The sequence below is a fragment of the Tinamus guttatus genome, unplaced genomic scaffold, assembly GCF_059628265.1.
Source record: "Tinamus guttatus ecotype Peru unplaced genomic scaffold, ASM5962826v1 Tinamus_guttatus_pri_ptg000423l, whole genome shotgun sequence".
NCBI classification, from domain to species: domain Eukaryota; kingdom Metazoa; phylum Chordata; class Aves; order Tinamiformes; family Tinamidae; genus Tinamus; species Tinamus guttatus.
In genome coordinates, this window is record NW_028288957.1 from 2,205,171 (window position 1) to 2,232,853 (window position 27,683).

Below are 27,683 nucleotides of genomic sequence, written 5' to 3' on the forward strand. Positions count from 1 at the left end.
TTCAATTTCTCATTACAATTAAGTAATTACAGTATCCACAATATAGACAATAGCCAAAAGATTCTCCTTTTTAAAATTAACAGCTAAAATAACTTAATTGCACCTTGTTTAAAAATAGGACAGCTTTTGATTTTCCAGTATGACTCTAGTCCTTTAAATCGAAGACACAGGTCAGTGCTTGTCTCATAGTTTATGAATGCCGATTCCTCTGCCCTTGAAGAGAAGGTCTAATTACAGCACATTTTGCACTGAAGCAATTTCTTTAATGATGAAAGTAGAAACTTCATCTAACCTGATTAAGACATCAGTTGCAATTAAAGTGGTTTATCAAAATTAAGACACAGTTCAAAAACAAGTCAGATGAGCTCAATCAACGAAGAGCAATACAATTATTAACAGATTTGGTTGTCTCCGATGGTAAAAGGAAAGGCTTTCTAAAAATCCTATGTTTTTCAAATGGACATTGGTGCAAAGATTGCAATACAAAACAATTTTAAAATACAAGAGTGTGGTTATGGAAATAAAGCAAGTTTGCAGAATACGGGCAAGAAAAGGAGGTTCCAAGATAAATTAAGGTATTTTTGTTGTTGTTTTGAAGCACGAATTGAGTAGAAGTTTACAAAAATAATAATAATAAAAAAAACTAAAAATTAATTCCAGGGGTTTCTTTTAGTGGCATTGGTGCAGCAACAATTCCCATTGCAAAAAGACTGACATATTACGTATGGGACATCAAACAGCCTAAATTGCACGATAAAGACCAATGACCATGTCATACCTAGGAAATGAGCTGTCACTATGCACTGATCAGTATTTTCTTAATATACCTGGTCAGGTCCCAGATAACTGATCTCAGTTATCTAATGCCCTACTTTTCCTCTCTGAAAAAAACATAATTGCAGAATTATAAAATACTACTGAAGTACAATGCCCAGTAACAAATATGCACTCTTTAAAGACAAGGAAAAATTGTGAATACTGTCCCTGAACAAATTACACCAAGCCCTGAAAAAGCCCACCTAGAAATGCAGTCAGAGAATCTAGAATAGCTGCTTTTAACCTGTAATACTACAGTGAGTCTGAATGAAGTCTAGATAAAGGCATTCTATGCAGCAAGTTCTTGTATTGTTGAACATGAAAAATAAAACTAGTTATGAAAACAGAGTTTTGAATACACGGTTCAAATCTGTGTATTTCAATGAAAGTGCCTATATAGATGCATTTATTTTGGATTAAGGATTTTTTTTTGATTCATCATTAGATTAATGGGATTTGCAGACAAAATTGGTGGTGTTGGGAGAAGCTCTGCTGCTATTTTTCCTTTTACGAAATCTTACCACATTAATTGTCACTTTGTCAAGGTATAAACAAAACTCACTTAGAAAAAATTATGACAACCAAAGCAAGCACGAAAATATTTTTTGTGATGCATTCTTCTATTTTCTTTTCTATTTACTGTAATTCTCATAACCAGTTACTCTCTGTGGGTTGTTGAAATTCTTTTTTTTTTTTTCTATTACAGTCTTAAGGCATGAAAAGCAAAAATGAAGTACAAGGATATACTGTACCTTGTTTTACCTGTAAGGAACACACACCTGACAAAAGGCAATTTTCACATCCAGAGTAGGTTCACCACAATAGTATAAGAAATGGCGGCTCATAAATACCTGTAATTAGAGAAAAGTAAACATAAAAATGTTGTATGTGTTGCTGATGTGCAAGTATAGTACTGCTCTATCCTCTTTTGGGTTACAAAACTACCCAGAGTTGGTAGCAAGCTCTTGAACAACAGTAACTGTATTTAGCATAGGACTGACAATAATGCTGGTGAAAGTTACATATGGCCTTACCTATGACTTGATTATATCAGCAAAACTTCATAGTAACTGAAGTCATTACCCCAAAGTTGATCTTGCAAGTTATCTATTCCTACATCAGCAAAATCAAAACCAGGCCCATAGAATTTTATACAACATTGGAATAGGAGACTGTGTTGTAATATTTCAAAAAGAATATTTCAAAAAAATCCTACACTGTCAATTATTAGAAAGCTGTAGAAAGCAAACCACACAGTTATATCACTGTAAATTCACAGCACAACCACTGCATGAATATTATATGTAGTTCTGTCCCTTGTTTTATTAAGTTTATTTTAGAATTAGAAAATTTTCAGAAAAGGGGAATAGGAGTAAAGCACATAATAATTCCTGGCATGAAACAACTGTACAAGCTGAGATTTTTCAGCCCAGAAAAGAACTGGTAACGTACAAGTTAGAATCCATACAATTATGAATGACACAGTGAAAGCGAAAAGAGAAACACTGTTTCTCTATTCCTTAAAACAAGGAGATGGCAGCAAACGAAGTTATAAAGCAGCAGATCAGGATAAGCAGAGGGGAGGATTCTTCATTCCCTATTTTGTCAGACTGAAACTTTGCTTCAAGTTGCTGTGAATGTCAGAAGTTGATTTGGATTCTAATATAATTAGGCAAATATATACAAGGAAAAAATCCACCCAAGGCTGTTAACCTAACCTCAGAAATACTCCCTCAGACACGAGAAGATCCTTAACCGCAGTCTGTAGTTCATGCTTTACCCAAATTTCGTATCCTTTTACAGGCAAGCAACCACTGTCCAAGACAGGATGATACCGGAATGGATAGACCTTCCTGGAGACCTCCTTACAGCTGCTTTAACTTTTTCTTTTTTTTAAATTAAAAAAAAATAATTAATTTAAATAAAATAAAATAAGTAAAATAAATTAATTAATTTAAATTAAAAAAAAAAAAGAAAAAAATCATAATACCACACTCAGCTCTGACTACTCGGCCCTTTCATACTTTTCCATTCTAACATGGGACATCAAGGACAAAAACTTGATACACCTATGCTACATGACACTGGAACTTGCATTCATTTTTCTGCATGACCCTATGTCAGCAAAGGCGAATTTGTAGAAGTACAATTCGAAAAGGGTCACCTTTCAAATGAGATAATGTTGATTTGACTGTTTTTTTTTTTCTTGTAGATATAAGCTAATTGCAAAAGGTAAAATAGCTAAGAAATGTAACCATCACTTCATTAATGTACAGCCGCGTCTGTAGAACCTCACTTGACTCCTTTCAGCCCTGAGTACTGGCTTGTATGCAGTGGAAACTCTTAAACTTTAGGCCTAAATGCCCTTAAATAAAAACCTTTCTTAGGAGTAACTCCAACCTGCCCGAATTTAGACTTAAGAAACTATAAGCAAGAATTCAGCAATACCTGCAAATTCGAATGTATAGTGTGCTCCCCACACGTGCTTATTTTTTAACGAATGAACGATCCTGTTACGAAAGCAAGTGCATGACCTTTGGCTGCATCAGGTTACGTCCTCCAAGATTGCTGCCTCACTGTTCAGTGAGTCATCACTGGAGTCTCAAATGCTACAACGGTTTGCATTAAAGCAAGGAGAAGGAAGAAAAAAGAAGATAAAGCTTTTAATACTGGTCAAATTCACAGGCGTTTCTGAAAAACCAGCAGGTAATTATGCTCTTACACTGCTGAAGTATACACTGTAAAATCCCACAGACTGGATGCATTATATTGACATAAGAATCAGTGGTTTAAATGGCATCAATCCTAACATACCGCATTGAGTCAAATAATGGCAAGTGAAGAAAGGACAGGAAGAAAAGTTGGGAAATTTGGCTCCTCACTCAATTTCCCGCAAGTATCTATCAAGAAGGCACTTCATATTAAGTATACAGTACTGCTAATATACAGCTTCAGAGATACCTGCAGGGGTGACAGTAACTGTTAACAGTCACCCTAAGCAAAGCAATGAACTGATGGATTTTATGAACTGAAATATATTTTTCAATTTATTATGTTGTCTTTGTGTGCAATTATAAAATAACACAAATATAGTATGTTTTAATGGCCTAGATTGATACTCATATTCCTTGGTCCCTGACATCAACTGAAGCACTGGAGAGCTAAGAACTCCCAGATGTACACAAGGAATGAGGATACTCTTCTGTAGCCAAGAGGTCCATCGGACTATAAATATGAGGCAAAAGAAATTTGAGTTCACATTATTTGTAGTGTACATCTCTGTGTGTGACATCAGTTGAAATTTAATAAAAGACACCCTTTCTCTTAAAATCAAAAAAGAGGTTCTATTTGAATAAAGATCTGTCCTCTATCCAGCCGACTGCTTGGCCACACTCTTCTCCTGGCTTCTCTTCCCCTACCAGCAGGTCTGGAGAACACAGGTGAAAGAACATGCTCTAAGTTTAGATATGAGGTCCCCCTAGCCCGCTCAGATTTATCATCTGCCAAAACTGCCTTTTCTCAAGGCTGTTTTTTTTTTCTTTCTTTCTTTCTTTTTTTTTCCTTACCATAATGCTTATCCTCTCCTACTCACACATCTCACTGAAGGCTCAAAGAATTAAATCAATACTATTAGAATAATTATTGATGCTGAGAGGAACCAGGGTGGTGGGAGTAGACAAAAGTGGACTAGAAAGGCAATTGGAATGGCAGGTCGCACATGCAGCTTCCTGCACTAAGTCTTCCTGCCCTTCCTTTCTCACCCTCGTAGCTGTATTTGGCAGTACACAGTGAGCCTCTGGGCACTCAAGCATCTACGAAGGCTTCATTTTTTGTTCTGATGTCACTGTACTGTATATAACTGGGTTTTGGGTCATGAATGGAGGGCCAAGGTTTGCTTCAGGCCCAGCAGATACAGACTTTGAGCCTGAGGCCTGACCTTCTGCCGTAGTGGTCCTAGGAGAGCCTCAGCACTTGCATGCATCACGCTTCCTGTAAGCCGCCTCTCTAGCCTAGATAGAGGCTGCACAAAAGGCCCTTGCCTGAAGAAAGTACCAGTCACTTTCTTTGCAGAGAATCTCTTCACAAGTTCTTTCTCATCCTGCACAACTTAACCTCCAAACACGTCATGCACCAAGAATCTTGCTCAGCACGTCAAAGTGTATTTAAAACTTTTTATGACAAGCAGGAAGACAAATACAGAGCCTCAGGAAAGTCCCATGTACTTTTTTAGATCAGAGAGACTAAGGAGCCAACCGTCCTACTGCGAGACTGCTTTCCTTATCGCAGCCTTGCCAGGCAGGGCTTTCCACCTCACCCCAAAGCAAAATGAGCTACATCAAGTACAGACAACAAGGGATATATAGGTGATGGAGAAACCAATACAGCATGTTGGCATGTGCTCAAACCAGCACTCTTGCTTAACTAAAGCAAGCCCTAGTTCTAGCCTTGTCCTAGATCCTTCTCAGCGCTTCACTCACTCCTGCTGCTGTACTCCAAGAGGCGCTTACATGTCCTAGGGTAAAATGAATTATCAACAAATCCATTTCAAAAATACCACTGCATTTTTTTTTCTCACAACTCCATGTTCAGATGTAAACCAAAAGCAAACGGTAGCTGAAGGTATCATATGCAGAGCTATCTGTACGTAAAATATTGCTAGATGAAATCCTGCAACGACATGGCTACAAACCATCACATTCAAACAGAATTATGGAGCAAGGCCCCCAACAGCCCATTCCCAGTGCCATCAGGCACAATCATCTCAGTAATAAAGGGGAACTATACATATATACACACACACACACACTCATACCAAGAGCCAAATCCAGCATTTCCATATATTTTACATCATGTGTGCACAACGGATACAGCGTGTCACATATCTTCACAGGCAAGTAGTTTTATACTCATGCTACAAGAGGTTAATTAAAATATTACTTATTGCCTCATTATATTTCATTCACGAGCAGAGTTTTTAAAGATTCAGGGCATGAAAAAAATACTGAAATTACACAACCATTTAAAGCTATTTTAAAGAGTACACAAAAACATCCTGTCCTGCTTCAGTGAGATGAGGTTATTTATCAATTCAGCTGTCACATAAAATCCTTTTTTGAAAAACACTAATGTTAAAAGATTAGCATCTATGAATTTTTAATGCTTCCTGTTTTGAGAATGTGTTTGAATCATTTCACGTGTTTACAGTTGTGAAACTCCTTTCCTCTTTCTTTAAAAATAGATGCTCTCATCACAGCTTATCAGTACTCTGAGGGCTCTGAATGCTCCTGGGATCTCACTGCTGTTAAGTATCTTTTTCCTTTGCTGAAATTTGATTACTCAACTCTGTATAAACAACAGGGAGAATAATTAAAAAGCTATGGAATATTGCCAGGACGCCACATCTTTTGGTATCACCTCTCTGTATCGCTGCATGTCTCAAATAATGAGCACCTGACCAAGGTCACACAGGGTGACACAGCGAGCTAGGGAGATCATGGTCATTTTACATTCCCTGCCCCATCCTATCTCATATATGGGCTTTGCCTTCTTTATATGCTGACCTTCTGAGTGTCACTGTGCCCACTTTCACAGGACCGTTTACTCATTAGGTTTAAATTAATCAACAGAGCATTCTACTGAGAAGGACTGTTGTTCTGTTGTGTCTATGCTATCACTTTAATTATGTTTGGAATAACTGGAGAAAGCAATGATGTGAATAGGGTAATTATTGAGGTTAAATCCCAGCAGTAACAGCTTATCTTACACTGAGGTAAGAAGTGATAGTGTTTAAAAATTTATCAGAATCATGCAAGTAATTCCCAAAGGGAACTGCTGCAACAGAAAGCCAAAGGTACAGAAAACATAGGAATAGCACTGAAAGGGCTTCTAGAGAAAATATTAATCAAAGGAATATGGAAACTGCAAAGACAGACTACATAAAAACTGATGGGCAGTTTTTCTTAATGATCACAGCTTACAGACAGAAGATAGGAAAGGTTGAGCTCTAAAATCTGGCTTTGCTACCATTTCCTATGTGTTCTCAAGTCCACCATGCCACATCAAATTTCTACGCTTGCCAATACCTGCTGTAAATACCCAAGTTAAAACAGTCAAAAATGTCATGTATCTACAGCTCACATTCAAAGTCACACTGACCAGCTATACACTTTGCTATTTTAGCAACAGGTACCATCAGGGAAACGACCTGTTTTGAGGCTGTTGGAGCAGGTTGATTAGTTAAAATTTATGATACTCTTACCACAGTCTCTTACACCATCTATTTGTATTCAAGGGTCTTCATTCTGTTACGTAAATTCAAAGGGAAAACAAAATCTAGCCACTTCTTGGGGGTATTAGATGCAATGACGGCAGGGGCTCTGAATTAACACAGGATCAACATCCCACAATCTGTATGGAATATCATGGCTATTATCATCAAACACGCACAGAAATATAATTAACTAATTAGCAAGAGTGGAGCACAGTGAACTGCTTACTATTTGCCTGAAACAGGCAAATAACCATCACCATAAGGTTAACTGCAAGACTTTTTGCTGCATTTTTTTCATTCAGGCATTTGGGTTCAGGCTGTTCTTGCCTGAAACAGAGAAATAAATCTGAGGTAACTGCCTCATTGCACTGAAAAATTCTGCTATCTCAGAAACCTGTTTTACTCTATTTCCTTCCAAAAAAGATCAATATAAAACTGTTCCATAGATAAATGTAAGTGGTAAAGATGCCTCAAGGTTTCTAATGAATCACTTCAAAACTGTTTTTAATACACTCCCAAGTCATAGTACAACCTCCAAACCTAATTTAAATTCAGTTAAATTTGTCTCCAACACACACAACCTTGGCACTGCACAACTAGTGGAAGTGGCATGCATTCCACACATTAGAGAGACACAAGTCATTAATTGCTGCTACTTTATGCAACATGAATAAAAAAAAATACATCTTGAGCATCTCACCCATGTTTAACACACACATGGCCTAAAGGAAATGCACTTGCCATCTGGCATCTGATTCAGGAATGAGAAAGAGCTTTTCTGAGTTACCCAAGCCTGACAAAGCCCTGACGTACATTTCCTGTCCTGAAAAGGGGGCCAAGTTTGTACCAGCAAACAGGGCAGTGCAATGGGCTCGTGCAGGCTGAAGACCTGCCATTCCACTACCTGTGTTTCAGAGGGTTGGTTACAGATTTATCTGTAGCCTTCTGCCCTGAACTAAAGACACATTAGTGATTAGTGTGTATTAAGGGCATTCCTGGAGCACACGTGGCTTTGTTTCGTATGAGAAGGATCAAACTCACACTCTTCAACACCCAGTAACAAGCGAAGAGATTCAGTGAGCACCATCAGGACATTGCGTTCAGAAGTGCAGTCCTGCTCTGATACACCACATGTATACACACCTGAAATAGCATGCCCTTGTTTTGTTCTCCTCCACCTCGCGCAGGATGCTAACAGGATGTTTTTCCATGCTTGCTTCATGCAGGATGCTAACAAGACATATTTGCATGCTCACTGCAGTTATTATAGTGGTTAATGAATAGATTAAGTCAATGGAATGTAATCATTTAGCAGCTCAAAAACATTTTATCTTAGTGCATAAAAAAAACCTGTTGTTTAAGAAACTTCACAAAACTCATTTTTCCATTGTGATCTATTTGCATACCACCCTGTATTATAATCAAACACTTTCTAAAGACACCTGAATTCTGCACGGTTTCAGATCTGGGTGATCTGTATTTTAAACCAAATCCTTTATTATCTAGAGGCTAAAGAGACTTTTGTTATTCCAGCTGGCTTCCAAAAAAAGAAGAGGAAGAAAAATTGTAATATATTTTCCCAAGTTATAGAGCCAACTGGCTCATTCAAATCTAGAGCTAATGTCTAGACAGCATAGACAGAATGTTGGAGCTAAATGAAACTATTTAATGTAACAAGATACACGCATCTGCTCTCAATTCTTGCTCCTTAACTAGGAAACAATAAACACCCAGGCCAAATCCTGAATAACCGACATAAGAAAACAGAAACATGCAATATTTTGTCGTATTTTAGTAAGTTACCCACGCTTAATTTTAACATCCTAGAGAAAATTTCTAATACTCTGATCTGCACACTGGATCTCAGCATTAATATGCTATTCTGTCCTGCAAGTTACATGCAATGCAATCATCCCATCAACGAAGGGTGCACACTAAGAAATGAGTATCTTATCTGAGGTGAGCCAAGAGCAGAAATTGTGCCTTAGGGAGAAATGTATTGAAAGGCCAGGACACTTAGCAGGGATCTAGATATAAAATCTGTTTCAGAGCACCTTGATTCTGCAGCACTAGGGCGGTTCAAATTGCAATTACTGTGACAGCATCTTTTCAAAGAGAAATAGAAAAGGAACAAAGTAGAAAAAGATTTAGCCATACTTGCCCTTGTTTGGTAATAAATCATTTCAGACTCTACCTGTGTTCATCTTTCCTATGTCCAGGATTGCCTGCTGGAGATTGGCAATGTAGTTTAAGATAATGAGATAATTTGCTTAGCTGAAATGTCAGCATTTATCACTGTACCTTCAAAGAACAAGTTAACTGGTCATTGAATTGAACAGGCCAACTCCCACCTCTCACATTTTTCAGTGAACAGAGTCACAGAATCATTCACAGTGGAAGGCGCCTCAGGAGAGGTCTTGTCAAACCCTTCTGCTCAAAGCACAGGCAGTTGCTTCAGGGTATCTGCAAAGCCATGGTGCTCAACTCCTGCTAATTTATCCTTGTCTTTTTTCCTCCCCTTATTAATACAATAGCTGCAACAGCTAAAAATGTTATTACTTAACAAAACATAAAAGGCTTAGTTATGGGGTACAAATCTGTAGATTATACTGCAAATTCTGCAGCTATAGAACAAACCAGCTTATTTCTCAAAAATCCTCAAATCTGGATTCCATCTCTTCCAAAAAGCTTTTCTTCCTCCTAAACTTCAACATTTGTATATCTTAACACTCCCATAAAAACGACACTGGAACTACTCATCTCAGAGATGTTTATTGCAAATTGCTGCTAACTTAAATACCGGGGTTCCATTTTGTTCAAAAAGACACATCATATAGTTTAATACATTCTGGAATGTACTGATTAAAATTCTAAATATATGAGATAATTTTTAAAGTCAAAACAAAGAGGCAGCCCTTCTTTTTTATGATCAATAGTTAAAACAAATATGATATATGTCAGAAAAGAGCAGTTTGTCTGCTACCTACTCTGCTGCTGTTCAGAATGGGTCATGCTAGTGTGGAAAGGCTGAAGAAACCAAGACACCCACAGCACTAGGTAAGGCACAAAGACACCATAAATGGGTATTTCCTTGCTTCAAACTATCTGTAGTTAATGATGGGTTTTGCACTAATCAAAACACTATTACAGGATTAAAAACGAACAACAAAAAAAATACTTGTTTTGGAATAAAAGGGTAGAAAAAAAGGCTTGGGCACCTGTCAACTGAAAGTTTCCTAGGCTTTATGAGTTTTGATGAAAATTCATCATTTTCTGTCAGAAAAAAAAAATGACTTTAGTTTACCTGTTCTTCATCATCTTACAACTCAGAATCAACCACCCTTCTGTCAGTCTGTGAGGTGCCTCATGTGCCTGCACCATGTTCTTTTCCTTGGCCTCCCTGGCTGCCTGCACACACTACTGGCTGCAATTATGGCACCTTGAGGCGGTTGCTACTAATCTTTTAAAGGTGGAAGCAGCCTCAGAATTGCCTAGTTCTTATGAAGCTTGCATAGAAGCTCTCTAGGTAAAAGTGATATGAGCAGTCAGACAAATCTCATTATTTTTTCCCTAATAACAGGCCAAAGCTGTATGTTTTGAGCTCTGAAAACCAAAAAAAAAAAAAAAGGATCAAAAAAGAGAGAGTTTTGACATGTGTTAGATCACTAAATATCCCAGCGGGCTAATGCCCAGAAAAATCAGCAAAACCACTTCACACTATTCCTTCAACTTTTTAAATGAATGCAGACTTAGCACATCACTATCCATGCATTAAATCATCCCTGCTCTGAATTGAGTCACTAAAAAGCTCCTGCTATCAGTGACCTCTATTGGGAAGATTCCCGCAGGAAATAAGCTTTTCCCAGCAAACAGCTTTGATGTGATTCCCTATAGAGAACCACCAGGAAAAGAGACAGCAAATAAGATGCTGACTCCTTGCAAACCTCCAGCTCAGACGATTATCTTCCTTCCCCTCCAGTCTTAACAGCACTTGCTACAGAATATTTTAAGACTCCGTCTCTTTCTCTGCTGCTATTTTCAGATGGGTGGGAAATAGTACGAAATTTTGCTCACGGGAAGCTGCACAAGGGCCATGTGTCCAGAATATAGGAGTAAACAGACAACTCTGCTCTTTACTTTTCAATGCTACACAGAAACAAGCGCCCTGCAGGTGCCACTTCCTGCAGCATACGCAAGGCCGAGACTTATTTCCTAAACAAGAGCAGATGCCTAATGAGTCAGGCATGGCTATCCCTACATAGCAGTTCATGCTCTACTAGAAGCTGTGTATAAGACAGATCAATTTAAGTCTAACTGACCTGGCATTGCTGGCGAGGAATTGCCCAGCTCTACGACAGCCAATACATTCCTTGGCTCTACTTCAATGAGGCAGCATGAGCTACAGCAACGGGATATGAACAGCCCCAAAGTGTTTCACCTCCAAAAGGTACGCTGTCCCAACCAAGGAAAATGCTTGCATTTAGAAGAGAAAATTTAGAAGGGGAATTTACTTCATACTGTTTGCAGCTCCCTGTGGACTGCAAACCAGAATAGACTTCCCATACCCTGAACTACATAAATCATGTGTAATTATGGGCACAGTTCATGTATTTCCCAGGCTACTAGTCTTTTACCACTTTCTCTGCAAAATCAATAAGGAACAGGTTCAGGAACACCCTATAGGGAGGGAATCTGTCATCAAAAATCTTATCAAGAGGCTCAAAAAAGGCCGAGTCTGCTGAACACAATGAGGACATTAAAACACAGATTTACACTCTGTACTTGTTTTACAAATATAGGTTTACAATCTGCAGAGTTGTCCTTTACAGACATTTTACCAACGCATTGACAAATTTAACGACATTTTGTGTCATTTAATGACACAAAGCCCAAAATGGAGGTCTCTGTGCTTGGTTTTATGCTGTTACTGAAAGCACAACTGATATATTCTTTCTGATATAACTTGAGTTTTTTTTTACATATATTCATTTAAATAATTGCATGAGCCAAATTCCTAAACAAAACAATTTCATGAAGACTGATTTTCAAGGAAACCCTTCTTGCAACTGTCCCCTAAGAAAAAAACATATATATGCATAGATGCTGAAGAAAAAAAATCCATAACTCTTGTCATGTTGCCTTTCATATTAAATCCTGACATGGTTGCAAAGACAGCTGACCTGGTTACCATGCAGAACCAAAGTTGCAACTTGTCTTCCAACTAGAATGAACTTAGTGTGTTCATCTTCCAAGCAGATACTTAAATGACTTCTGAAGCTATGATCAATCTAAAGTTACAAATCTAGAGAAAGCCAACCATTAGCAGGGTGTTCCTGAACTACTTGCCTTCAAAGCAAGTTTAAGAACATCTTGTTCTCTAGGAAGTTTGCCAAGTCCAACAAACTCATTACAGCAGACACTGGCAAGGTATCATGTCATAAAACACTCTGTCCATAATTCACATAGAACACGTTCAAACCAGTGACAGGCCATCTGATCTTTACTATTTTTCCCTAAGTATATAAACATGCAGTAATACAACACAAATAAAATAATTTAGCCATTTCCCAAACTGATATTTAATCAAAAGAAATGTCTTTAATGCCTGCAATGGGTTCACAGGAAAAATGTGTTTCTCTCCCTTCTGCTACTCCAGCTTCTGCCTCTCACCTATACCACTTCAGTAAAGATGCACTGGTATTGATCTTTTGGCAGCTGCCTTTACTTTGGTCATGTAATGGACAGGATCCCCTGATTTATAACTTAAATGAAATAAAGTCTCTGCAATTGCACAAGAGAAGCATTGGAATAGGTGACTATGTATTTTGATGTGCAAGACTGATTCTATTTCAGGCCTACCCCCAAATCGAGAGTGATTTCAGTCCTCCCCAACATCTTTCAGTCCTTCTAATTTACAGTAATATTTTACCTGCAAGTAACATGTGTTTGTTCCCTGTATTTTTACACAGGTAACAGTGTTACATTTTGACTCTGTAATTCTGTATGTTTAAAATTATAACAATTACACTCTGAATGGAAGCAGCTCTGTGGACTAAATGAGTGAAATACGTGCCCATTTCTGAATGCTGTGATTGCAGCACCCTAACAAACCAGATCTGAGCTCTTCCTATCCTGAACCACATTACTTATCCTCCCACGTGAAACATAAACAATTTATCATTTAGTGGGGCAGTTTTAAGAACATTCAAGGGTGCATGTGTGAGGAAGGAATCGCAGTGTCCCTTCATGGAGATAAGATATAGAATTTGTGACTTGCTTGGGAATTTAAACCCTCTATCTTTAGTTAATATAGATTACTGTCACAAAGATGAGGACTACATTTGCTTTGTATTAAGCACATCTTATCCTACCAAAAAGCTATGCAAAATGATTCAACTCTACTGTTTCAATCATTTCTGTTCCTCTTGGTTGGCTGCTGGCGATCTTAAAGAAACCTGATCGTATGTGCCAATTCCTGAAACAGAGAACAAATGGGAGTACACGACTTGGTTTGCACTGATCTAGGCAACCTCTTAATCAACATCAGCCTCTTAATCCATTTGGGTCTGTCTTGCATTGTGGGGAACCATCAACTGTTTTACTGCAGGGAATCACTGGGAGCTGTGTCACTGTTGCTGCCACACTTTCCTAACTACCCAGAGAAGGATCTGAATACAAAGAAAAATTATTACAACCATTCTACTTCCAACAGAATTGATTCCTGATACAACCTCTGCACCATTGTTGCCAGGCTGCCCTGGGAGAGAAGCCAGACAGAACGACTGGTACAGCATTAATATCTTCTCAGCACCATTCGAGCATTTGTTTTATGGCAGATAATATTCAAAAATGATTTATGTGGAATGCAGGAATAGACATTATTCCAGAGAATTTTCGTTTCCAGGGGAGATTTTTGGTTACCTAAAGAAATACCTGGCTCTCCAGTCTCTGTATTTCTTTCTTCCATACAAACTATTTTATAATTTCCGTTTCTCAAACTTCCATCCCACAGGTCCGTTTTCCCATGTCTGATTTTTTTTCCAACAATTTCTTATTCCTCAGAACCCTGTTCACCCTATTCAAATCAGCAAGTGTCATTGAAACTGTTGCAAAGTATCTATATACCTATCTACTGTACAGCTACATACCTCAGAAAATAATAAGAAAAAAATAAAGCAATCCAAGTATCCTCTAAGAATTGCATGATTTTACGTCGCTCTGGGTTCTGGATCATTATTCACTATGATGAAGACCAGAAGCCCTCCCTAACAGCAGCTAGACCCCAGGACTGAGGGTAAATGCAAAGAATGAAGCACAATGCAGACAACATGGGGGTGGTTATCTGTTCTTGTTATGACTCTGTGTTCAAAAGTGCCATTTTTTTTTTTATTTGCATTCACTAACCCAGCTGTAACACTGCCAGTATGGGAAAAGACGGCTGGCAGTAAGTACTACCACTCCACCAACATAAAGGATTACTGCATGTTGCCCATGCATTCACCTAGCAGGCTGCCATAAAGCTCTGGAAGCGGTAATCATCAAGAAGTTAAACTAACCAGGTCATGTTATATTATGAGCTCCATTGAATACATTTAAATTTCAATGTTTAAATTGTAAAAACTAAGTTGTCTCCTTAAGATACAAAAATGCTTTGTGACTTTCTGCAGATGTTCTCAGCATTGCTTAGCAAACAAATTTAACACAATGTCAGTCCAAACTATATTTAGCTCCTGTTAGTGTGTTAGCACATCATCATGATTAATCATTCTTATCATACTAATGTAGTGGCACTCACAGATGAGCTGAGAACTTCCACATTCTACTGCATGCTGCCAAATCATCTTTTATATTATCATTTACATTATTATTATGTCCTATTTATGGGGCTATATATTCATACTACACAGAAGAACATTGCAAAGACATTGAGACCTTGATTCAATAAAGATATAAATATGTACTTAAAGAAAGCACTGGCACAGTGCAGTGTGCCCTAGTGTACAGAAGCTACCATGTGCGTAACACCTTGTATTGGACCCACAGCTGCACTGACACGACCACAGAAGGGAGGCAATACCATAATTAGCTCTATAGGTCAAACTTCCACGGTGCAGGAAAATAAGGGAAGTCTATAGAGCGCTACCCACCTCGCCTACACACTGCCCAGAATTAGACCTGTAATGTAAACTGGCATCTTCACTCACCGAGTTTTTTAATGGTTCACGGACTGATCAAATTACATGCATTTTTTTTTCATAAGACTCCCGAGCACTTTTTCTAAGTGAAGGCTTTTGGTCCTAACTACTTCTCCCTCTTAGGGAGCTAACTACAAAATACACCTATAAACAAACTATAAAAGCCATTAAAAGTGCTGCTTTTCCTGTCCTGATTCCCCTATTACTTTCACCTGCTTCAATTCAAAGATCAGTGAAGAGCACAGATCACAAGAGCAAGTCACCTCAAGTGATCCATTCTTCAGATTCAACTAGCTGGATTTTTTTTTTTGAACCCTTTGGAGCATTTTAAGGCCAGCATTTTCAACCACTGCTATACTCTACTGAATTTATTAAAATAGTCAGTTAGCACTGTTGACCTACACATAGAGAGCATTTGTGTAGCTGTGGACCTTTGGGTATGGTGAAACAGTCTCAAGTGCACATATGCAACATGCTTTCTTCAAATATCCACAATGCAGGAATAAGGAGTCTGCACCCTGGATTTTCTCTCGGAACAGTATGGAGATGGCTGGAGGGGAGAGCTCCGTATTTGGAGAAATAATTCACCTCTCCTCCAAAAGGTTTCTTTAACCTTCTCACCCCAAGAAAGTACTGTTCAATTACTGCAAGGCAGAATGTTAAAAGCAGCAATCAATTAAATACTATTAGCAGCCTACCAGTGAGAAAAAAGTGCCTGCTTTCTAGCTTGCTCTTCAAATACAATATAGCCAAATACGATTTCTACTAGATCCATGAAATGAAAATTGCTCTTTACATCCTCTGTTTTTCAATATATTCAGTTTTCAGTTTCATTTTTGTCTTTTGCCTTGCTGTCTTGGACAAACCTTTTAAATCAGTGTTTGGGAGGAGGGGGGAATGGAAAAGTAAACAACAGGTTTGCAAATTTACCTGTTAACTGCTCCTAACTGCTGCTAAAAAGCACTCACAGGCGACTCAGCTGAGTGTGCACTTCAGACCCCCATCTTGGGGAGCGGGGACAAACAGATGCTGGTAGCCTTTAAGAGGCTCTTCATTGCTGACGAAAAATGGCAGAATATTTGTACGTTCAACATTTTTGACACCTACGTAATTAATTTTTGCGTTCTACACAGAACTGGAACACACTGTTTTGGCATCTTCAATAAGGTTCACAACTTAAACCTATTCCCTTTGGTATTAATGCTTCAAAACTACAGAAGAGCGGCATTTGCTTTCACACTGCAATTTTAAGGTAGAACACCACTGAACTGTTTGGTTTTTTTGCTTTGTATACACAGGCCTAGGCATAATATTGAATGGTTAGTGAAGGATATCAGCTCCACTTCTAGGCCAGGCAGTGCGCACTATTCTGCAGCTCACCAGTCCTGAAGAACGAGGTTAAAAAGGTACCTCAATCCTACTGCTCACAGAAGGTATTTTATTAATGTTATTTGCAAAGAGGTCCTATACAAACGAAATTCACAGCATTGGCAATAATGAACTGGATGCTGAAAATGCTCATCAAGGCCAGACGGAGACCTCCAATCTGCAGCCAGAGAAGTGCGTTAAGCCAGTCATAGAAAGATGTTTCCATGTTCAGTGGATGCCTGCTTCAGCCTGGCTGTGTTTCAATGAAGATAAAAATAAAACAATATGTACGTGACACCAGCTCCACAGCAGGAGCACTTGCATGCCTGGGAACGGAGCAGGCAATTTCGGAAGCACAGCTTCTCAATGACATGCAGAGTCAGCAGAGCCCAAAGCAGCTGTCACTGCTGATGGGAGGGGAACCAAATTGCCAAAAGGCTCCATTTCTTAGAGAAAGGGGAGAAAGAGGAGAAAGCATGTGAGCAATGACAGTCCACAAAATTTAGAAGGTTTTCCTGGGTAAATGTAAAATTTGGAGCCAAAGAACAATTTAAACACAAAACATCTCTGGTATGAAACACGTCTTTGTTCTGACCATTATAAGTAACACATAAAAAAATGTTTACTCGGGCTGGATAAAGCCATAGGCTTCATAGAGAATAGCTCCTCTGACCTCAGGTTGGTGATGTTTGCCAGAGCATACATACCACTGCCCAACATGGCCAGAATTGGCTCATTTTTCCTATCACTTATCATTGCTAGAGCTAACAACTCTTATTACAGTATCACAAGTCCAATGATATTGGATGTCTTTCTTAAAAAATTTTAAATTTCTTTTAAAATAATAAGTTGCTGTACCTCTCAGTTGCAGAGAAGAGGCTGAGTACAACCTCAACACAGGTTCAAAAGATGAAAAGTAGGAATTCACACAGAAAGATTCGCTGTTTTAGAAGACCCAACAATTTTTTGGGACTCCAAGTCATGACTCTAAGTAATTAATATCCGTTGTAAATAACAGGCTATCCTGAGTGTATGTTTCTTTGATTAACCCTTATCCATAAACACAAGACAGTCCCTCATCTTGAACAGACTCCTTCCTGGACCACAGAATTCAAAAGAAATTTTACAAGTTACAAGAACTGAACTGACCACAAGCTGCACCTTCTCTGGATGAATCTATTTCCACAGACTGTCCCAATCAAGTAGTTAGTAGGGTGAAACTTCCTGATCAGGATGAGTACAAAATGCCTAAGCTTGCTTTAACCTTTGTGCTTCATTGGAACCAAGGCTCAACCTCAAGGCAGACTGCCCTTCACAAAGACAGTTTCCTAAGCTTAATATGGCTGGCTAAATTCATCTTTACACGGTGCCCTTTTACTGACACTGTGTAGATGCTTTCACTCCAGACTGGGTTTTTTCAACTTGCCCTTTCTGGTGCAGATTAGCCAGTCCCTCTGCAAGTGCAAATTCCAGTGCCTCTAAGAAAAGCAGTTATGTTTCAAACTGGAGGACCAAAAGAGAAAAAATCTCTTTATGAGCCAACCCGTTTCTCATCATGCCAATGAAGATAAACCAGAGGGGACCAACTGCACAGATTTTAACTGTGGATACCTGCAAAATTTTAACACTTTAGAAAGGTTTTTTTTTTTTAAGCTTTGCCTTTTAATTACAATTTATGTTCCTCATTGTCTTATAGGTATGAATCCATACTAAACCCATTAAACTTAAAGCCATTTTCTCTTGCTAGAAGAACAACATAAGCTCTCATCACAAAGTTATCTATAATGAATCCCAGTTACTGCAAATGCAAGCTCACTGCCAAATACTGAACAGCAGTTATCTAAGAGAAAGCTTACTGAGGTTTAAGCTGCTTATAACCTCTTGGAGCAAGAGAGAGTGTCTCTACTTTTTGTTTGATCACCATTTTCCATTGAACTGACTAAATCAGCCTATTTTGAACAGAGCTGTTTTACAGAAGATGACTATTTTAACTGTGTAAGATAGCAAGAGAAACCTTGGGTTTCTATGCACTCTTTGACAAAGTCATCGCTTATACATCTCATCAAGCGTGAGAATGAAGAGTACCAAAGCACTCTCTGCCTGAACATTGTTTCGTACTGCATCTCTGCTTGAATGGGAAGGAAAGAAGCCACAGAAAGGGTACAGTGGAGGCTTACTCTTTGGGAAAACAGACATGATTTAAAAAGTAAAACAGCTTAACAGATCAAGCTGCCTATAGTCCTATGGGTAGGATAAGTGATTGCAATACCAGAAATTGCAAGGGCTAGCAAAAGCTTATAAAATTTCTTTAACTCCCCAAACTGCAACGAATGCAAAAATCTGTAGCAAAAGGACAACTTTTCCTTTCAGAGGACCAGCATTCACCCTCTTTCAGTAACAAGCCCTTTGTTTTGGGCCAACAACTGTATTCAGACTCCTTACAATGACACATACAAATGGTTATGGACCACCTGCCTCTGTCCAGTTTGGTAGTATCTCTCCTACCACTTCAGAATATGTATTTCATAAGTCACCTATATATAATTCTCTCCTTAGTTATAAGGCTCTCTAGCTTTTTTTTTTTCTCATTAAAAAAAAAAAAAATCTTTCTCTCTCCATTGCACATAATGGAGCTTTTCAGGATGCAACTTTGTTCAGCTCAAAGCCTACTGATGGCAAGCAAGCCTGAAAATTGCCAAGTCCAGTAACCATGCACTGAAAGCTTTCCCCTGAAGAGAAAATTAAGAGTCCAAGGAGAAATAATATAGTAATAATACTAGAAGACATTCACCTATATAGCCACTGACTAAAGTAACTAATGCTAGTACTGAAGAGGGAAGAAATATTATACTGTTGTTCCTAAGGTTAATCACTGTTACTCTCCTTGCTAATGAGAGACTCCTCCACAAGATACCAGCAATATCTTCTCCACCAGTAGTACTCGTTATACAGCCTTGGTGGGAACCTGCATTATAGACAGCTCTTAATAAAAGCAAGGAATGTACAAGACACATTATAGATTCTTACCACAAAGATGAAAACAAAGGACTAACACGTCTTCCTTGCAGTTTTAACAACACTAATTTTCAGCAAATGAAGCCCAGCAAATGAATGTCAATACCATTTTGGTGGGCAATCTTACAAAAAGCACAAGGTATTATTTTCCTATAAGATCAAAACTTCAACACAGTAAATCACAGCAGGAAAAAAGCTGCTACAGTTGTGTGGTAAACAGCTTTTTAGTTGCAAGTAACCTGTCACATAACTTCCTTGGCACAGTAAGCTTCACGTGAGAACATGACTGTGGTCTCAGCTCAGAACATATATCCTTACATAACCTCAGGTGTCATCACAAAGAAAAGATGAGAAACTGTCCATTGCATATTTCCACTTAAAATGCTGTACAAAAAAGTAATTGCTGTCTGAGAGCTCTGACTTGTGGAAACAGGGTAGGAAACCACTCCTCAGGCAGCTTGAGATAGTTTGGACACCACTTACCTGCTCTCTTATTCCCTTCTCTGGTGGTGGTTCTCTCTGTACTCCAAGTCCCACAATGCCCAACGGCTGGCTAAAAGCTCTATCTAGGGAAACAGGGTGTTATAGCAGCTTATCTTTCAACTCCAACAGATGTGTTCTCTACCTAATCAAATTTCATGCTCTAACACAAAACCAGGACACTGACGTCACGAGTTATTTTATTACAGAAGAGCTTCAAAAATGCATGGACTACGCACCAGTGAAATATCCTATATCTACTATGATTATTTGAAGGATAAGATTGTTCGGATTAGATTGATTTGAAGGACACGAATAGTGAAAAGAACACTCTTACCTTTCAATATCTATCACTTCAATTTCTTGTTAAGCTGGAGTGCCTTGCCACAGCCCTATAAACCGTTGTTTTTTTTTCTCTGAAATGATTCTTATCTTGAGCTTTTGCACTTCTTTCATGCAAAAATATAAATTAAGTAATAATTTACAACTAAGTAGAGACTTTTGCCAGAATATTCATTGCAGAAATCCTACCATGTTCTCTGTAAGACTTAAAAGAAAAAAATAAGGACGCGTGCTTATTTTTTCCTTTTTGTACAAAGATGATGTTGTTCTAATATCAACTTATCTTTTATAAAGCATAACAAAATGGCAGAGCCTGATATTTCTTTGTAATGGGGGGGGACTTACGTGAGAATCCTTAATCTAAGGAGATTTGTTCCGTGTCTTTGCTATCAGTTACATGACAGGCAGTGACCTTATTTGAGCCAGTTTCCTACCTATGCTTGAGCACATGACTGTGTTTCCTCAAAACAAAACCTGAATAAGAAGTGCAAGAACTACAGCTACCAGTATCTTCCCACTAGTCCTCTGGAGAACCGCCAGAATGTACCAGTTTCTCACTGAAATCTGTTTTCTTCTCCTGCATTTTTTTTTCTGAGCCATATTTGTTCCTTTGTCATTTACAGTTTCCACAGCCTGCACAAATCCATCAAACTTGTCAAATGCACTCCATGAATTTATATACTACAATTATCAGCAGTGTGTTCCTTCTTTTTCTAGGTTGATTTTCTGTCCAATACTTCTTCGTTATTGCTGTTTTTCCTGTTTGTGAACACAAATATTTACATCTTCACGAGCATGGCGCATGTTCCCTCTTCAGTGTCACTGTAAAAAGCTACAAAGTTGCCTACAAATCCCATTTTCTGAGTCTAGAGAGGAAACATAGGCATGATACAACCTCCCTTCTCTCCAATTCAAAGGCCCTAAAAATGTAAGATTGCGAGTCCTGTCAGCTCTTCATCACGGCAGACACTAACGGGTGTCAGTTCCTCATGGCAAAAACTCCTTAGACTGCCTAATATAAGACAACAATCCAAATCATTTGTTGCATTTGATTGCCTGGTATAGCTGCATTACAAAAGCCTGAGTGGAATGATGGCTCCCAGCCTGTGAACAAGCAGTATCTCTTTGACAAAGCAAGAACAGATGGTTCTCATGCTATGCAAAACTGTACATAAACACTAGCGATACATGATAGAGCTGCGAAAGAGAAGATGCTTACTCAATTCTGACTCCTGTTGTCCAAGAACCCTCAGAGCTCAAAAATTCATCAAAGATGCAACCATAAGAGCCAACAACATAGCATCAAATTCATGGTATTCGATAGCTAACTTCTGAATAACAAAACTGCTTAATGCTCTTTTTATATTCTCAATTGGTATTCTTACTATTTGAACATAAGTAACTGCTCACTAGGAGACTTGAGCAATACTGGACTTTCAGCCCGAGTACTACCACCTACCTCTCAGAATATTCCTGCTCTGGAATAAGAAAAGTTGCAGCATGTGGGGGAAAAAAAAAAAAAAAAAGATTACTTTTAGATTATCTGTTCAGTTACCTGCCTTTGAGTAGCTTTGCTGGCAGCTCTCAGTAGCACACATAGAATACATTCTAACTTTTACTCTATTCAAGTAACTGTTAAGTTGCTGTTAGAAAGCCTTGCAGAAATAAATCACATTCCCATTTTTAGCACAACAACACAACAATACAAGTTATTGTGCTATGAAAAAGAAAAAAAAAAGGAAAGAAAACCAAAATATGCCAAACAAGCAAAAGCAACCACAGAAACTCTGAACCAGAGCTGTGAAAATTCTTCTCAGTCCCCAAATACTGCTAATCAGCACCACCATAGTTAATTACCACTAAGGCCTCCATGTTTTTGCAATTCTAGTCACACAGTGACCAGAGCAACAGCAGCTTGCCCACCCCAGGCTTACTAACCCAGTGAAGAGGCTTGAGCATTAGGGGAGGCCAAGCATCACCTGAAAAGGAGGCTGCAGAAGGGGCAGTAACAGGAATGAGCTTGACGGGGGAAGACTCATACACTGCAAAGACGAGAATGGATAAAATGACAGATCACTGCTTGCATACTTGAATCTTGTCTGGCTGGCAAAGATGACAGCTCTCCAACAGAAGTGAGTGGTAATGCTGCAACAGTATAATGTTAAGTGTTACACATGGAGGGAAAATGTATGCATGACCTAAGTATGTGCAAAAAAAAATCTGTTTGGATTGGTACCTTAATATGTATCTTTGCTTTTAAGGGAACTATATATACAAATGACGCACACTAAACTGAGATAACTGAGCCTCACAAAGTGAAGAGACTTCAACTAAACCTATACAAAAGGAAGGAACGAAACTACAAGACTAGCCTTGACTGGCGGTCTCAAGATAAACAGGCTTTAAAATTACCTTTAGTTGAGACTACAGTATAAACTGTATACGCTTAAGAAATAGTGAAATATATGTCAATGTGAAACTGAGCTTTCCAAAAAAATATGAAAAGAGCTGGAGGATAGTGAATACAAGGTGAGAAATTGTCTATAGACTCAGCCTGGAGATGACTTACACATGCCCTGTCAAAAGACATGCACGTTCAGTAAGAATAATTTGGCAGGAAAGCCAAGACAACACAAACATTTCTGTCTAAATACAGATAGCGGCTGCTGTCCCTCACTCCCTGAAAACCAGCTGTACCTTAAGCGTGGCACTCTTATTATTTACAAAAAAAAAAAACAGAAGATGCCTTATCATATCATAAAGGAGACACTTTCTACGAATTATGCTAAAGGCTTCAACCTTAAGAACTTTTATTTTTTTGCTGTTCTAGTTCAATAATGTCATTTGATTTCTTTTTTACAACACATTTACGATCTCAGAAAAAATGACTGCATGTCAAATTTTATCTAGTACTTGAGATAGTAAATTCAACAGATACCTTTCTACAAATTTCACCAGGCTTCGGGTTGTTTCTTTAAACTGTACTCTAGTTTGCAACCGAGACTGCATATTTACAGTGTCAAAATATCAAATTTTAAGCTAGATTGAATCTTTAGTAATTACAGCTCAGAGTCAGCATACATATACATATACATATATGCGCATTTCAATTAAGGAAGTAAAGTATTTTCAGATGCCAAGGAGCTAGTGTTAAGAATGCAAAATGGAATTGAGCAAGAAGTTTAAAATATTTTCTGAGAGCAGCTGTTTCAAACAAGTGTAGAAGAGTGCAGCAGCACAGCAGACAAGCACATGTAAATGACCATCATGTCCAGCTGTCTTTGACTTCCCCAAAACAAGACACCCACTTCAAGTTGGATTCAATGTGGAAAGCAGCTGCATATTTGAAGCAAAATCCACATTGCACAGCCAGAGCATCTTAAGAAAATGTGGAGTCTGAGAAAAAGCTTCTCCAGTGATGATTTTAAACTTCTATTTTCTTAGCTATTTTCACAATCTCAAAGCAATCTGTGTTATGCTTTTTAATGAGCAACTTAAATGGACAGTGATGTAACTAAAAGCTGCTGTATGACTGTATGACACTTATGAACAATAAAGTACTAGCTCACCCTGTGCTTAAAGCATAGGGGAAAAAAATACAGACAAACAACCTGAAGCTCTCTACCTCCTCTTCTGTCCTTCCAAAGGATATTTTGCATAAGAAAGCAGCTAAATATTTAAAATTTACGATATCAAAAGTGAAATTACTGGCTGGTATTTCATGTAGGATAGGTCAATTTTGGTTGCCACTGAATTCAATTCAACATGTCTGTTTCTCATCTGCTCTTGATGTAGTTCCTTTTTAGGACTGGAAAAAAGCCAATATCACGCCAGTCTTCACAAAAGGCAAGAAGGAGGAGTTAGGCAACTACAGGCCAGTCAGCCTCACCTCCGTCCCCAGAAAAGTGATGGAACGGCTCATACTGGCCATTGTCTCCAGGCATGCAAAGGACAAGAAGGTGCTCAAGAGTAGTCAGCATGGATCCACCAAGGGGAAATCTTGCCTGACTAACCTGATAGCCTTCTATGATGGAATGACCAGCTGGATAGACGAGGGGAGAGCGGTGGATGTCGTCTATCTCGACTTCACCAAGGCTTTTGGCACCGTCCCTCACAACATCCTCCTGGGCAAGCTCCGGAAGTGTGGGATAGATGAGTGGACAGTGAGGTGGATTAGGAACTGGCTGGATGGCAGGGCCCAGAGAGTGGTGATCAGCGGTGCAGAGTCTAGTTGGAGGCCTGTAGCTAGAAGTGTCCCCCAGGAGTCAGTCCTTGGTCCAGGCCTGTTCAATTTATTCATCAATGACCTGGATGAGGGCACAGAGTGCTCCCTCAGCAAGTTTGCTGATGATACCAAACTGGGAGGAGTAGCCGATACCCCAGAGGGCTTTGCTGCCATCCAGAGGGACCTGAACAGACTGGACAACTAGGCAGTGAGAAACCTCATCCAATTCAACAAGGCCAAGGGCAAGGTCCTGCACCTGGGGAGAAATAACCCCAGACACCAGTACAGGCTGGGGACCGACCTTCTGGAGAGCAGCTCTGCAGAGAGGGACCTGGGTGTCATGGTGGGTGACAAGTTGACCATGAGGCAGCAGGGTGCCCTCGCGGCCAAGAAGGCCAGTGGGATCCTGGGGTGCGTTAAGAAGAGCGTCTCCAGCAGGTCAAGGGAAGTGATCCTGCCCCTCTACTCAGCCCTGGTGAGGCCACATCTGGAGTATTGTGTCCAGTTCTGGGCCCCACAGTACAAGAGGGATGTGGAGCTGCTGGAGAGAGTCCAGCGCAGGGCTACAAGGATGATCAGGGGCCTGGAACATCTGCCCTATGAGGAGAGGCTGAGGGAGGTGGGCCTGTTCAGCCTGGAGAAGAGAAGGCTGAGAAGGGATCTAATCAGTCTCTGCAAGTACCTCAAGGGAGGCAGTGAGGATGGTGTTGGCCGCTTTTCACTGGTGGCCACTGACAGAACTAGAGGAAATGGCCACAAACTGAAGCATCAAAGTTCCACAGGAACTTAAGGAAAAAATGCTTGACAGTGAGGGTGACAGAGCCCTGGAACAGGCTGCCCAGAGAGGTTGTGGAGTCTCCTTCTCTGGAGATCTTCAAAATCCGCTTGGATGCAGTCCTGTGCCACAAACTCTAGGTGACCCTGCGTGTGCAGGGGGGTTGGACTAGATGACCTCTAGAGGTCCCTTCCAACCTTAAGTATTCTATGATTCTGTGATTTACAGCTTTGTCATCTATGGTAACATAAGCTTTGACTGACTGGGGAGTTGTATGCTGTGGCCTTGTAAATGCTAAAGAAGGACTGATTCTTAACTATTTGGAGCAATGAGTAAGGCCTCAAGCTTAATCAAAAGCAAAGCAGGGCAGAGTGAAGACAGTATATTTTAATGTAAGTGCTTTTTTCCTAGGACTTCTCTCTGCTCAGTCACTGTACAGCCTGCCTGAGAAATAGCTGCTTACAATCAAAGTGCATCTAGAAATTCTCCATGATTTCTTTTTTAAAGAGAAAAAAAACCCAAGTTATTTATACATCTGTCACAGCTAGACTGATCTCAAAAGTCAAATCAGGTTAAGTTATGCATTACAGACAGGTTGTTTTAACAGCTAAATGATACTGTTACACCACCTACCACAACTTCTCTTAGAGAGCAAAAATTGCAAGCGCGTAAGATACCACTGCCCTGGAGTTCTGCAAAATGAGTGACTCAGCTGCAAAATTCACCTTTTAAGACCCTGATCATGCACTTCACTCGCACATGCCCAGGGAGAGCCTTGCCAAGCATGTTCAGTTAACATGCACATAAAGCTGCACAGTAAACACCCGGCTGGGGGGCGTGGGTGGTTGCCGACAAGGCCCACCATGCCCCAACACCATTTCCTAACCTAGCCCCATCAGTCCGCCTGGAACAGGAATTACTTGCAGAGAGAGAAGCATGTCTCGAGCCCCTCGGCCACTGGAAACCAGTGGCCAGAGAGTAAATGACATTATACATGAGCATATGTATGAGTAAATGACATGGTACAATGAAATTTGTGTCAGTTACTAACCTAAGTATTACCAGAAATCAATTGCATGCAAAGATCTGCCTCGCTTCAGCATAGCCACTAGATTTGTACCAACATTCATCCCAATCACAAAGAGGGAAGGATTGCTCCAGAGGACAAGGCCACCAATGTGCAATTTTGAAACTCTGAACTCACTTGACCAACAGCTGCCGCAAAGAACCTCAGTCAGTCAGGTAAGGTCCGATGGCTTCCTCAAATCCTTGCAGTTTTGTCTGCTGCAACCCGGGGCATAGCTTGCCATAAGGCAGTTCATTCCAGTACAGAGGCTATGTTAGCATGGTAATGCTCATTAACACGCCAGGCAGCACTTAGCCACTTAGCCCAAAATAATACATGTTGCTGAGAAACATGGTAATAGCCAACACTTAAATAGCAAGGCAAAACACTTGCCTCTATTTTAAACTGCAAACACAGTAAGAAAATGCAGGTCAGTCAAAGTCAAAAATGTAACTGGTTGACCTAAATACCACGCACATTAGTTTGGCGTCAGTCAGTTGCTTTTTATATCTTCTTTTCCTTGCAGTTGTCATTCTGGACAAAAATTCATTCGTAAGTGTTCCTGTACTTGGCACAGATTTAGACAAAGGTCTCTACGTATACAATATCCGATGCGCAGTGTTTACTGTATTTGTAGCATGTTTTGCCTCTAAGTACCTAATGATGCACTTGCTCTGGTTTTAGAGGGAACACTTTCTGCTCAGAAATCACAGGTTACCATGTGTGAGCCAAGTTCTGTCTCAGTAATTCCAGTTGGCCCCTCCATGAATACAACCTGACGTGACAGCTTTCACAATGCATCGCTTCCCCTACTCACAACTGCTATCTTTCTGAAGTACTGCCAAGCTGTTTGGCACAGTTGCCAGTCTGGATTAGGAGAAGCAGACCACTACAGCACTGACCTGCTCAGAGAACAGTGCCATTTGAGGCAAATACACCTATGCTTTTGCAAAATCGCAGAGAACACGAGAAGTAAGTCACGACCAGAGTAGCCATCTGCCTATGATACAAACAGTGGTCAACCTTCAATGGTAAAAATCCACACAGCTATCGTTACTGCTCCAACCTGCAAATCAGCTGAAGCTCTGGGGCTCTATCTGCTCCTAACCAATTTTATGAAAAACAGCCAG

General features: G+C 39.5%; 1 protein-coding gene across 4 annotated transcripts in view; it reads right to left on the reverse strand.

Moving 5' to 3' along the window:
• Window positions 1-27,683, reverse strand: part of MAPK10 (mitogen-activated protein kinase 10) — a 115,393-nt gene that overhangs the window by 51,610 nt on the left and 36,100 nt on the right. For 2 of the 4 annotated variants that reach the window (XM_088531620.1, XM_088531623.1), the window contains exon 2: window positions 1,596-1,667. The exons of 1 other annotated variant lie outside the window; for it this stretch is intronic. In XM_088531620.1, the coding sequence (XP_088387746.1) occupies window positions 1,596-1,667 (72 nt within the window). Of the gene's footprint in view, window positions 1-1,568; window positions 1,668-27,683 lie in introns of those variants that run through there. One more of the 4 variants, XM_088531622.1, reaches the window with a different exon arrangement.